A 14,201-nucleotide genomic window follows, 5' to 3' on the forward strand; every position below is an offset into this window, starting at 1 on the left:
GGATGGAGGAGCTGGGGCAGGGTGGGGGCCTTTTTAAGGAGCTCCTTCCCAGAGCATGACTGCAGATCCAGCCCCAGAAACGCCAGAGAGGAGGCTTCATGGGTAAGTGCTGCCCTCTACTTGAGATTCAGTGGGGCTGGGGGCAGGGCTGCCAGCCTGGCTTTCCTTCTTTCTCCAGGGATAGGCTGCACCTCTGCCCTGTGAGTGAAGACAGCATTCAGCTGTCGATTTAACTCTCCAGAAAATGAAAGTGTGTTTCAGGGAAATCTTTCAGCTATCCCAAACACTTAAAGATCTTCATTCAGATGGGAGGTTTTGTGGAAGCAGCACTTCTGAACTTCTATCTATCTTGGAGATCCCTATTGGCTCTGGAAGCCTCCCTGTTTGAAGATACACCCTTCTCAGAATACATATTCTGGCACTTTCCCCAGGCCCTCAACTCTTCAGCCAGGAGATGATATCTGGACTGGATATGACAGGACTGAATATGTGAAACCCAGGCTCTGGGGGACAGAATCACTGCTATGACCCTGAGCCCCCTCCCCTCATACCCTACTCCAGTTCCCAATGGAATTTGGGAACCATTGTCCATTTCCCTTGCTGTGATCTCCCATTTTCAGCTCCAAGCTCAGCACCCCTCAACCCTGAGTAGAAAGTATCTTGAGATTCCAGGTTCTACCCTGGGTCTCTACTTGATCATATAGGGAAAAATTCATACAAGGAAGCATGGGAGGATAGCATTCAGGCAGAGAGAACTTTGGCCACTTGGCTCTGAGAACTGAATTCCATAGGCCGTGAGCTCTAGCAAATGCCCTAGGTACTCAGTTCTGGTGCCCGGCTGTGCCATACCATCAATGCCAAGACCAAGGGGGTATGTATCTATGGCTCCAGCTCACACCATTCCAGACAAGTGCTCTTGTAGGCACCCATCCTGTCCACTGACTAAATCTTATTAACTGTGACTTGGTCTACACTTCTACTAAAAGATTTCAGTGACTCTCCAAGTCTTTTTACTGTTAACATCTTGAATGGTATGACCTCCACTTAGCTTTGGAGCCTAATCTTCCATTGCTTTTGCCCTCCAATAAGACTGCTGCTTTCTGCTCCTGCCAACATGATTTTATTCCTGCTGGACCTTTCCTTGGTTTTTGAGACACTTCTTTCCCATTGCTATCTGTTGGAATCCTATGTATCCTTCAAATCCCCTCTCAGATGCCTTTTCAATAAGCTTCTTTCAGGTTGGGGTTGTGGCTCCATGGTAGAGTGCTTGCCTAGCATGTGTGAAGCACTGGGTTCAATTCTCAGCACCACATATAAATAAATGAATAAAGTAAAGGTCCATCAACAACTAATATATATATATATATATATATATATATATATATATATATACACACACACACACACACACACACACACACATACATATGTATATTTAAAACAAGAAGCTTCTTTCTTTCAACTCCCCAACAGAAAATAAATTACCCACACTCCTCCCCAGTAAGGCTGGGTTCAGGGGCCCCCTACCCTCATAGTATTTACCCCAGTGTTCTGCAAATAGTAGTTCCTTAATAAATGTTCCTTTTGTTTTGTTGAGTGTGTCTCATGTGTGAAGAGACAATCTGACCTAGACGTTAAGACCTATCAGATACAATTTTGGTACATTCTCAATGTATAACTGGGTAAGTTGTTAATATCTATGGGCTTCAGTTTCCTCATCTGTAAGTGGAAATAATAGTTATGTGTACATCGAAGTTTTGTGAATTTTAAACTTAATGAGTTGGTAATTTCTGCATGGAACTTAAGCATAGTTGGTACATAGAAGTTCTCAGTGTGTGAGGTTATGATTCTTATTCTTTTCCCTTAAGTAGAATGGGAGCTATCCAAAGGTAAGGGCACTTGTGGCCTGGAGTAGGGCTTGAAATTTGTCAGTCAGGTCTTCCATGCTCGGCTGAATAAGTCTGGGTCAAGACTAGCAGGATGAGACCATCAGGATCAGCCCTTGGTAACCCAGGCTGAGATCTGGGAGCTCTGGATTCCCACCTATTGTATGACCATGGATGAATCACTCCCTCACTCAGGCCCTACTTTCCTGGTATAATGTAAATTTAGAGGGTTGAAGCATATGAACAGCAAAGTGTTTTATAAGTTCTGCACTTCTAAGGGTTAAATTCAAATAAAAGATCAAACAAGAAAGCATTCAGGTTTCCTACAGGCTTTACATCCACAGGGCTGGGAGAGAGGTGGGATGCTGGATTGCACTGAGGAGCAGCGCCTCTTTCTAAAAGCTTGTAGTTAGGGTCCTTCCTCCCTTACCTTGGCTGGGGATAGGGGTAAATTTGTGTGCAGCCAGGGCCATTTCTGAGACTAAATAGAAGACAGGGAGAAATATCTATGAGCAATGTAGATCCTCAAAGATGGGGGGAAATGCTGGGGATATAGCTCAGTTGATAAAATGCTTGCTTTTCATGCACACCACCCTGCTTCAATCTCCAGCATCACACAAACACACACACACACACACACACACACAAAATGGAGGGGGGGATTGAGAACCTACAAGTACTTGGACTCAAGAAGACAGAGAGGGAAGGGAATACAAACCACAGTTTAATGGTGTGAGGCTCACCATTTTTTGAAACCTGAATTGTTTAAAAAAGGGATTTGAGGAGCTGGGGTTGTGGCTCAGTGGTAGAGCGCTCACCTCACACGTGAGAGACCCTGGGTTCAATCCTAAGCACCACAGAAAAGAAATAAATAAACAAAATAAAGATATTGTGTCCATGTACAACTAAAAAAATATATTAAAAAATTTAAAAAGGAATTTGAAAAGGCTTACCAACATGCAAACAAGCTTAGAAAATCAAAGCAGGCTGGGCATGGTGGTATATTCCTATAATCCCAGTGGCTCTGGAGGCTGACTCAGGAGGCTGATGCAGTAGGATCACAATTTCAAAGCCAGCATCAGCAATTTAGCTAGGTCCTAAGCAATTAAGTGAGACCCTGTTTTGAAATAAAATATAAAAAAGGGCTGGCGCAACTGGGGTTATAGCTCAGCGGTAGAGCACTTGCCTCGCACATATGAGGTACTAGGTTCCATCCTCAGCACCACATAATAAATAAATAAATAAACAAACAAATAAATAAATAAAATGAATATTTTTGTGTCCATCTTTTAAAAAAACTTTTTTTAAAGGGTTAGGGATGTGAATCAGTGGTTGAGTGCCTCCAGATTCAATCCCTAGTACCCACCCCACTTCCCAAAATAAATTAAAGCAGCCAGGTACAGTGGTGCATGCTTGTAATTTCAGCAAGTTGGGAGGCTGAGGCAGGAGGATTGCAAATTAAAGGATAGCTTCCGCCATCTTAGCAAGACCCTGTCTCCTGGATTCAGTTCCCACTACCAAAGTATCAGTGACCTAGGTATGTAATACCTCTATTTTTTAAAGCTCCTTTTTTTAAAAAAAAAAATTTTTTTAGTTGTAGATGGACACAATACCTTTATTTTATTTATTTATTTTTATGTGGTGCTGAGGATTGAACTGATGCCTTGATACATGCTAGGCAAGCACTCTACCAGCCCCACCCCAAAACTCCTTTTTTTTTTTTTCTTTTTTGAGAGAGAGAGAGAAAGAATTTTTTTAATATTTATTTTTTTTAGTTCTCGGCAGACACAACATCTTTGTTTGTGTGTGGTGCTGAGGATCCAACCCAGGCCGCATGCATGCCAGGCTTGAGCACATCCCCAGCCCGAAAACTCCTTTTTTTAATATTTATTTTTAAGTTGTAGTTGGACACAGCACCTTTATTTATTTTTTTTATGTGGTACTGAGGATCAAGCCGATCACCTCACATGTGCAAGGCAGGCGCTCTACCACTGAGCCATAACCCCAGCCCTTAAACCTCTTTTTTATATTTTAACTCTAAAAATATCAGTTTAGTTTTGTTGTGGTGATGTTTTTTGTTTGTTGGTTGTTTTTTTTTTTTTTTTTTTCCAGTACTGGGGACCAAACTAGGGTCTCACATTTGCAAAGAAAGTACTCTACCAGAGGGTTGTGGCTAAGTGGTAGAGTGCTTGCTGAGCATGCATGAGGCACTGGGTTCGATCCTTAGGATCACATAAAAATAAACAAAATAAAGGTATTGGGTCCATCTACAACTAAAAAATATATATAAAAAAAGAAAGTACTCTATCATTGGAGTGCATCCCCAGTCCTATTATTTTTTAAAATATTTTATTTATTTATTTCAAAATCTTTTAGTTGTTTGCTTATTTTTTGGTATTGGGGATTGAACACAAGGGTGCTTAGCCACACTGAGCCACATTTCCCACATTTTATGTTTTTTATTTTTGAGACAGGGTATCACTAAGGTGATAAGGCTGTCTTTGAACTCATATTCCTCTTGTCTCAGCCTCCAGAGTCACTGGGACTGCAGGCATGTACCAGTGCACTGGACCTTTTGGAGATTATATATATATATATATATAGATATAGATATATATACATACATACATATATATTTAACTTTTATTTTTTAGTTGTTGATAGACACAATAACCTTTATTTTATTTTTATGTGGTGCTGAGGATTGAACCCAGTGCCTCATGCATGGTAGGCAAGCACTCTACCTCTGAGCCACAACCCCAGCCCCTGGACATATATGTTCTTTTTTTTTTTTTTTTTTTTTTGGTACCAGGTATTGAACTCAGGGGCACTCAACCACTGAGCCACATACCCAGCTCTATTTTGTATTTTATTTAGAGACAGGGTCTCATTGAGTTGCTTAGCACCTCACTTTTGCTGAGGCTGGCTTTGAACTTGCGATCCTCCTGCCTCAGCCTCCCAAGCTGCTGGGGATTACAGGCATGCACCCTTGCACCCAGCTGGAAATAAATATTTTTAAAAAACATTTTTTTAGTTGTTGTTGGACACATGCCTTTATTTTATTTATTTTTATGTGGTGCTGTGGATTGAACCCAGGGCCTCGAATGTGCTAGGTAAGCGCTCTACCGCTGAGCCACAACCCCAGCCGCTATTCTTCTTCTTCTTCTTTTTTTGTGATATTTATTTATTTATTTATTTATTTTTTAAGAGAGAGTGAGAGAGGAGAGAGAGAGAGAGAGAGAGAATATTTTTAATATTTATTTTTCAATTTTCGGCGGACACAACATCTTTGTTTGTATGTGGTGCTGAGGATGTTTGTATGTGGTGCTGAGGATCGAACCCGGGCCGCACGCATGCCAGGCGAGCGCGCTACCACTTGAGCCACATCCCCAGCCCCTTTTTGTGATATTTATATCTTAGTTGTAGTTGGACACCATACTTTTTAGGTTTATTTATTTATTTACTTATATGTGGGGCTGAGGATCGAACCCAGGGCCCCACATGTGCTAGGTGAGCACACTGAGCCACAATCCCAGCCCTGGAAATACATATTCTCAAGAAAAATTAATAGGGGGCTGGGTTTGTGGCTCAGAAGTGGAATGCTCGCCTACCATGCGTGAAGCACTGGGTTTGATCCTCTGCACTACATAAAAATAAAACAAAGCTATTGTGTCCACCCATAACTAAAAAATACATATTAAAAAAGTTAAAAAAATTAATAGGGAAAAAATATTTCTGAAAGAGAAAGTATCTTGTAGGGTAAAGTAATACTTTTGTCTTGAAACCCAAAATAATTTCTTTGTCATTTTTATGGACTTATTTATTTAGGCTATATTGGGGACTAAACCTAGGGCCTCACACATGCCAGGTAAGTGCTCTACACTAAACCACTACACTAAAACACTAATCCTTAGCCTAAAGTCCACAATGAAAGAAAAGACAAAACTAAGGATATAAACAAGTTATAAAATGTCGAAGTAAGTTACATAAGGTTTGTGAAAGGTAAATCTTGAAAAGTTTGTGTGTGCTTAAGTTGACTATAATTGGCACAGTTAAAGTTACTTAGGTTTTTTTTTCCCCCCCATGGTCAAATCTTAATATACTGATATAGAACAAAGTCTAATCCTCTGTGTTTAAAAACAACAAGGGTTCCTTAAAACACTGATCTGCTCCATGTCTGCTTTGAGCATAGTCCTTGCTACCTGCACCGCTGCATCATATTTTAAAACTGACATTTTTTTTCTTTCTCTTTTCCTTAACCGTGAGGGAAGGAAAATTACATTTTTTCCCATTCTAGGCCAAGTTGTCTATCCTTGGACACACACACTACAAGAATAAAATAATTCAAACTTCAGTAGTATCAAAAGATCTAAAAAATGGCTATTTCTCAAAACTACAAATAATTTATGACCCTGGATAGGGCACAATTGGAATGTAGCCATTGAATCACCTCTTTAAGGACACATAGTTCCCTTGGTAGTTAGTGTCACCCATGTTTCTCCTTTGCTAACAAAAAGACCAAAACTTCACAAAGTTGATAAATCCAGTCACAAAAATATGATCATATACATATTATTAAATAAAATATGAAATATTCACATTATTAAATAAAATGATTGTATTCATATTATGACTATATTCATGTTATTATTATCAGCAAAAATTGACTAATTGTCTTTATTAAAGACAAACTTTATTTGACTCTGTTCAGTTGAATATTTTAAAGAGATTTTTAACCATAAATTAAAAAAAAAAAAAAAAAAACCCAAACTTTCCTTTTTACTCAAAACCTTGTCTTCATTATTGGACTGATATTAGGGACAAAGCAAAGACTGAGTTTTCCAAAACATTATCTATCAAGATAATTTCTTGTGTCTATTAGGTTTAAAATCAAGTTTTTTACTCTTGCTAATTTCACTTTGTAACTACTACCTGTTAGTATTTTGTAAAAGTACTACTTCTAACCAGAATAACCTGAATTAAGACAATAAGGCATCACCTCCAGGACAGATAGGATATCTGACTTGCAGTACTGAATCAAACCCCAATTAAATGGGAGAGTAATTGTAAAATTAGAAACCTTAAAGTTAAAACCCATTACTCCCATTTCAAGAATGGTGAAACTGGCCTGCTGGATGTTTAAAACCAAAACTTGGAGACCGAAGTCAAAGAAGTTAAAAAGTCTAAAGAAAATGCAATCAATATTTTGGCCTATGCCCTCTAAGGTCAACCAGGATCCAGGGAATGATGGGAACCCTTCAAAGCCCCTTAACTCCAGTGAGTCACCTAACCTTCAAATCAGGAGGATTGTGAGAACCCTAGAGAACAGCAAGTCAACCAGGGTACATTCTGTAAAGAGGGTCATTGGAGAAGGAAATGTCCCGATGCTTCAAGGGAAGCCAGAAGTCAGCAAGACTCTGACTCATCCTGGTAGATGGCATGACCAGTAGGAGAAAGCTAAAGGAGTGCTGGAGATTTAGCTCAGTTGGTAGAGTGCTTGCCTTGCATGCACAAGGCCTGGGTTCAATCCCTAGCACCACCACCACACATATACAAAAAAACTAAAGGAGCCAAGGTCTGAAGATTGATCCCTGATAAATCTCTGCTGACTCTTAGCAGGAGATAGAAAAACAAGGTCAATTTTGACCAACTTGGTCTTAAACACCTGGCAGGAAAGTATAACCAAAGTACAGTGTTTAAAAAAAGGCAATGGCTCTTTTAATGCAACTTAAGATGTGTACTTGTGTCAATCCTCCCAAAAGTAAATGAAACTGGAAGGCTATAACGAAAGTGTTCTTATATAGGAGTACCTGACACTGCCAGAGTCCCAAGTTTGTTCTGAATCAAATGATTTGAGACTTACAAAATTTCCTAGCCTCCTACATACGTACGCTCCATTTGTTTTTCACTGATATGATTAGCTATCCCTGATATTTTGACCTGATTGGTCTAAAAGATGAATGTGACAAGTCAAAGTCCTAACTTTACCAACAGCATTCTAAGTGACACAGCTAAAGGGATCCTTCTACTAACACAAAAATAATGCCAATAAAAAAGCTCAGCCTAGGCCCTTCCTTTTCTTGGGACGGCCGCGCTCCGCGGCTTCCCGGGCTAGGCTGCTGCTATCACCGCTATTGGGCTGTCGCAGTACGCGCCTCTCCACCCGGTACTCCGGCTGGCCGATGCGCGGCGCCGCCTGCAGCAGGAACTCTCCGCGGCTGTGGGTGACGCGCACGTCGGTGCGCGGGTACGTGCCGTACACTCGCCGCAGCTCCCGGCACACGAAGTCGGGCAGCTGCAGACCCTGGCGGTGCGTACGTTCCACGCGACCCCATCGCAGTTCGGCTTGCACATTGCCACCCTCAGGCCAGGGCGCCCAGCTCTCGGCTGCGGATTCCTGCAGCGACGGCCCCAGGAGGCGGGCGGCAGGGACCGGCGAGCTAAGGGCGGCGGCGTAGGCTGCTGGGAAGGCCCACCAGGGTGGAGTGACGGCCGGAGATACGCTCGGGCCGTAAAAACGGTGGTATTCTCGCGGGGCCGCCCTCTCTCCCACGCACAAGCTCGCTGGCCGGCTGCAGAAGTTATGGGCCTGGATGGGAGGCAGCAGCAGAGGGGCGGGCAGGCAGGTGTAGGTGAGGGGCTGCAGCGGAGGCCAGGCACTCTCCCCGCGCGGCAGGCAGACGTAAGAGTACATGGTGTGAACCTCAGGCAGCAGGCCTTTTCACTGGGGCTCCATTCTGGTTCAGACCTGTGGCGGGGCGGTGTTTGGATATAGACTTAATTCTTACTGTCACCCGGAACCCTGGGCTCTCCTTTCTGGCAGGAGCCTCACTTGCCTACCTCAAGGCTTTGGAGGATCGCCATAAATCATGTGTTGAATTCTCCTCCTCCTCCCATCTTGTCCCAGGACTGGGCCTGAACCCTAGGCTTTCAGCAGGCCTTAAGGACCCTAGACCTTTTTAAGCCCTCAAACCCTGGCGTGCCCTTTCCATAACTTCACACTCACTTGTCTCCTTCACCCTGGGGAGGTTAGTCTCCAGCATTTGGGGTAGCCAGAGGGTTCCAGCAGGAGGCTTCTCTCCACCACTTATTAGTTGCAGTTGCTCCCCGCCATACCCTGCCTCACTCAGCCACACCTCCCTGTTACCAGGCAAAGGGAAACACCTTGAACTGGCCAGGAGCCTGCCAGTCTGTCTACACCTGGGTGAGCGTAGGGTCACAGTGGCTCCAAGCTGGAAGCAGTGGCCTGAGCTCAGGGATGCCCACCTACAATATCACTGAAGGCTTCTTCTTCTTCTTCTTCTTCTTTTTTTTTTAATCAAGTTTGCTCCCCCTCCAAAAAAAAAGTTTGCTCCCCATCCCCTAGCCTCTCCAGTGGATTGGGTTCTCCTAACATCTGGGTGAAGCTCCTGCACACTAGGACCTTCCTGCATTGAATTTTGCTTGTGAGCATCTGACTTCAAGTTGATATCAACTCTAGGAAGGTGCACTTAACATAGCAAGGAATTATAAATACACAGTAAAAGTGTTGACCAGGACTTATAAAGGTTAAATGACTTGCCCAGACTCATTATGGTAAAGGCAAAATTCTACCCTACATCTGTCTCAAGACTCATGCTCACAATATTAGTCTTTTTTTTTTTTTTGCACTGGGTATTGAACCCAGGGGCACTTTACCACTGAGCTATGTCCCAGCCCTTTTTATTTTTTAGTTTGAGATGGGATCTCACTAAGTTGCTGAGGGTCTTGCTAAGTTGCTGAGGCCGGCTTCTGTGGGAAGCCATCCATGAAATACATGAGGATCTTCTCTGGCATGAAGCCAGGGATATTTAGATTTGGCCTTGGGAACCATCTGTCACTCTCCCACAGCAATAGATTGCCCAATGCACGTGACCTTTATCTCTGGTCTGCTAGGAAGATCCCCCATAGTAGCTCTGGAGATGGGCAGAACCCTTTGGGAACTGGACAGCCCACCTTTAACCTTTTTTGATGAAGAACATTCTATGGAAGGCCTCTGATATTTCCCAATATAAATAAAGCAGGCACAGGCTCCATTTTGCCATAGTATAGAAGCTCCATCTGCTTGCCCGTCTTCCCCCACCCCTCGCGCCCCAATTTTGAAACTATTTTCTGTGTCCTTTGTTTTTTTCCATTCTATATTTTTTCTAGCTTTTATTTCTCAGCCAGCCTTTTCCACCAAGGGGAACCCCGTTTCCATGGCCCTCGCGGGATGTGGGCGAGAGGCTTCAAACATACCATCCTCCTACCTCAGCCTCCCAGAATCAAATGAGATCAGGCATGTAACACTGTGCCCAGCACAATATTAATTTTCTTGCCAATCCATGCTGGAACTGCTTTCAGACTATCTTACAATCCCTCTCACTCTAGAATATTACACAAGCACTTGTAATTCTTCATAGCCATGTGAAGAACAGATTGACATTCTCATTTAATAGCTAAGGAACCCTGCATGGTTGCGCACACCTGTAATCTCAGAGGCTCGGGAGGTTGAGACAGGAGTATCGCAAGTTCAAAGCCAGCTTCAGCAACAGTGGGACACTAAGCAACTCAGTGAGACCCTGTCTCTAAATAAAATACAAAATAGGGCGGGGATGTGGCTCAATGGTTGAGTGCCCCTGAGTTCAAAACCTTTCAATACCTGGTATAAAAAAAAAAAAAAAAAAAAAAGCTAAGGAACCAGAGGCTCAGAGGAGGCTACTTTCCCAGGATCACACAGATTAAATCAGCACAGTGAAAATTGAACTCAGCCCAACTGATGCCAAAGCCTACACTTGGATGAAGCCAGAAAGATTGCTTCTGATGGCATGAGTACTGTGAGCTCCAGTCCCCTGTGATAGTGGGTTCACCTATTTTTCTGGTGGGGTGATTGGTCATTATGAATGATTAAAACTGATACCCAAGAGAATGTAGTTACATTTTGGTGAGGGGGTGGGGCACATGCATGTCCAAGCTCAAGTAGAGCCTGGGATGGTGAGGAATCTGCATTTTAATTGTGGTCCCTACTTTCCTGCTGAAGATTTCTGTTGATCTGGGAAGGATGTTTTCAGGCAAAACAAGAAAAATAAGGATCAAGCTGTGAGTTTCTCAGTGAATCCTTCACCCTGATTCCAGTAACAGCCCCCTGATTTTTGGAGCCACCCACTGGTTCTCAGTCAAATGATTCTGGTGGAGTTGATTATTCTGTCCAAAAGTTGTGGGTGATTTAGAACTAAGTGAATCAGCCCTGCCATCCCGCTGGCCATAGTTTAGGCTGGCCAATATGAGCCAAACCCAGAGCTTTGTTCTTTTATTCCTTGGAGGAAAGTTTTTTCTTCCTGAACAGAAATCTGAAATAATGCATTCTGGGCCGTGGGGGGAAGGCTTCCTGAGTGTGGAACCTAGATCAGAGAGGTAGGAAACTAGAGGAGCAGATAATTTCTTCAAATATAGTGTGTATCCATTTTTTGTAGTTACAGGGAATCCAATATGTTTCAAGGAATCAGGCAGTGATGTGGCCTGTGACACCCAAAGTCCCCTCCTAGTTTTCTCTGTGCTTGACAACCAGGAAGAGGAATAAGAGATAATCACAAGGTAAAAGGTTACATTGTTGAAATCAGAAGGCTAAGGGACCTCAGAATGTAACCATGGGGCATTAAATGCAACATGAAGGATCCAAGGTCTGTCCTTTTCTTCTTCCCCCCAAACTTTCACATATTTACTAGCAAACCAACCCAACCACTACTACAAAAGCTTCATAGCTAAAAAATAAAATTACATTCCCAGTTAAATATTCTCCACCATCTAGACAGTGGTAACATTTTCAATTTGATGTGACAAGATGATCATAACCTTTATATATCATAACCTTTATATGCATAAATATGTGCCATTTCTTGTGTAATTCCTTACAGACCTAACTTGGTTCTCCCCCAATGTCTCCTCTTGGAGCTGTACCTGATTTTATTATCAGTGTTCATTCAAATACATTGAAGAATGGAACAGTTTTAGTTTTGTTTCTTGGTCAGGAATTACTTAATTCTAAATCTCATGAGAAGACACAGCGAGGAACTGAGTCAAGTGCACACACCACAAGGCTGAAAAATCCAAGTTCTCTCATAGAAATTATCTCTTATTAGTCTTCCCCATCCCACCATTTCCCTACTGGACTCCCAGGGAGGGTTAAGGAAAGACTCAGGGTTTGCTTTGAAATAAAGGCATACACTAGCCAGAGATGAAAGGGCAGGGGAAATTCCCTTAGCAAATTTACAAGGGGCATAGTGTGCCAAACCTACAATGAATGCTGAAATTTAGCTCTCTGTCTTCATAGCCAGGAAAGCATAGATGGAGGTGAGGGGTAGGGAGAGGGAAGAATTGATCATCTTTCTTCTAGTTATGAGGGCATTCTGGAAGAGGGGTTTCAGCAGTCACTTAAGTCTAAAAAGTGTGTGTCTATTTATCTGTCTCTAGGAGAGTATATAGGTTCAGTTTGATGTGACTGCAGCCATCTTGAGTTGTAACTGTCATGACTGCCCCAGAGTAGCCCTAGTTGGCTTTTTCTGCACGCCTCTCAGCAAAGTATAAACAGACAAACAATTAGAGTGGTATATGGAGTGTTACAACTGGACCCTGGCACCAGGAATATGCCTTATACTAGCTTAAAATAAACCAGTACATTATGCCTAGAATGAGGTCATCTTTGTTCTAAAATTATATACATCCTTCCTTCTGACCCAAATTTCAGGGTTTCAACTGGTCTATTACTGACATTTCAGTCAATAATTCCTTGAATAAACAACACTCTGAAATTCTATATCTGTCTGCCTTTTTTAATCCTAGGGTACCTTGGGCCTGGGCCTCATACACTAGGACTGTGTTGTTTTGGAAAAGGGGGAAACAGAAGGTGAGAAGAGAGCTTGTAGGGGTGGGCTTGGGGAGAAGGAGGGCAATGAGACAGCCTGGTGGATTATGTATGGCTGGGAGGAGGTTCATGGAATCACTAGGGGTTCTTCAGGATCTGGTTGAACAGGCTCTAGCCCCTGGACATAGGGCTTCTCTTGATACTGGAAATGGTATCAACAGTGACAATAAAAATGAAATAGGATCACATGAATGTGGTTATACAAGCAAGGCTTTAAATGGTGTTTCTACTACAGCAAGAAGGGGGCCCATACAGCCCTAACTGAGAGTGTCAGGCTGGCTCAAACAAAGGACAAGATGTATAGATTTCATGGCATCTTCAGGGTAGACAGGGACCTGTCTTTTGATGTCATCACATGTAGAGGTGAGATTTTATTTGTGCTCTTCATCATGCTACGCTATATGTCTTACTACCATCTTAAGTCTCTGTCTTGAGGTTTTTTTTTTTTTTTTTTTACTATGCTAATAAAGTAAAGGTAACTGCACATTACTTTAGTGACTGTTCTGCATAGTGTGCTTTACCCTCACTCCTTGGAATTTGCCCCTTTTCATCTGGGAGAGTCCCTAAGATTATTTTCAGAACAGGGCAGACTATTGTCTCAGTGTGTTTGATTTTCATGAGCTTGTCTGGCTCTGGCTTCTTGGGATTTCTGCTGACTGCATAGTCTTAGAAGGCTGAGCTGGCTGCCCAGCCTCCCTTCTCCTGGGATGTTATCTGACTTCCATGGCCTTGAAGACTGATTCACTTTTTAACTCCTAGTTTTCTGGCATGCATGCTAACCCTGTAAGAGCTAGCCTGGCTGTCTGATTGTGTTGGACCATTTGCTATTCATGAGCCCTTTGCTATGTTGTCACAAAGGAAGAAGGGGACAATATTCCTGTTAGAAGGAGTTTGCTGAAAAGAATCAACAAAGGCATAGAATCAACAATGCACAAATGCTTATACCCCTGTTTCTCATTTAATGCTCACAAAATCTTGGTAAGGCATAAGACAGAGATTAACAAAAGGAAGGTCCCTTAGCCAAGTGATGGAGTTGGGCTGGGCATGGTGGTGCTGGCCTAAAATCCCAGCCACTGGAAGCAGGCAAGTTTCAAGTTCAAGGCCAATCTTGACCCAGTCTTAAAACAAAAGGGCTGGGATTGTAGCTCAGTGGTTAAGCACCCTGGTTCAATCCCTCATACCAATAAATAATTATAAAAAAATTAAAAGGGCTGAGGATATAGCTTGATGATAAGTCACCCCTGGGTTCATTCTCCAGTAACTGCTCCCACAAAAAAAAAAAAAAAAAAAAAAGTGGAATACAGGACTGAGTCCTAGGTTCCCCAGAAGCCAAAGGCCATACTTCTTGCTTTATATTCTATGGTAGGGAAACTGGAAAGGGCTGCAATGTGTGTTGT

The 14,201-nt window shown here is 42.6% G+C and overlaps 1 protein-coding gene across 1 annotated transcript; it reads right to left on the reverse strand.

The window, feature by feature from the left end:
- Nucleotides 1-7,944: 7,944 nt before the first annotated feature.
- On the reverse strand, nucleotides 7,945-8,580 carry C15H10orf95 (chromosome 15 C10orf95 homolog). The gene has a single exon (XM_076834352.1). It carries the CDS (start codon nucleotides 8,578-8,580, stop codon nucleotides 7,945-7,947), a length of 636 nt encoding a protein of 211 aa, XP_076690467.1.
- Nucleotides 8,581-14,201: the final 5,621 nt, after the last annotated feature.

This window comes from Callospermophilus lateralis, chromosome 15 (genome assembly GCF_048772815.1).
Source record: "Callospermophilus lateralis isolate mCalLat2 chromosome 15, mCalLat2.hap1, whole genome shotgun sequence".
NCBI lineage: Eukaryota > Metazoa > Chordata > Mammalia > Rodentia > Sciuridae > Callospermophilus > Callospermophilus lateralis.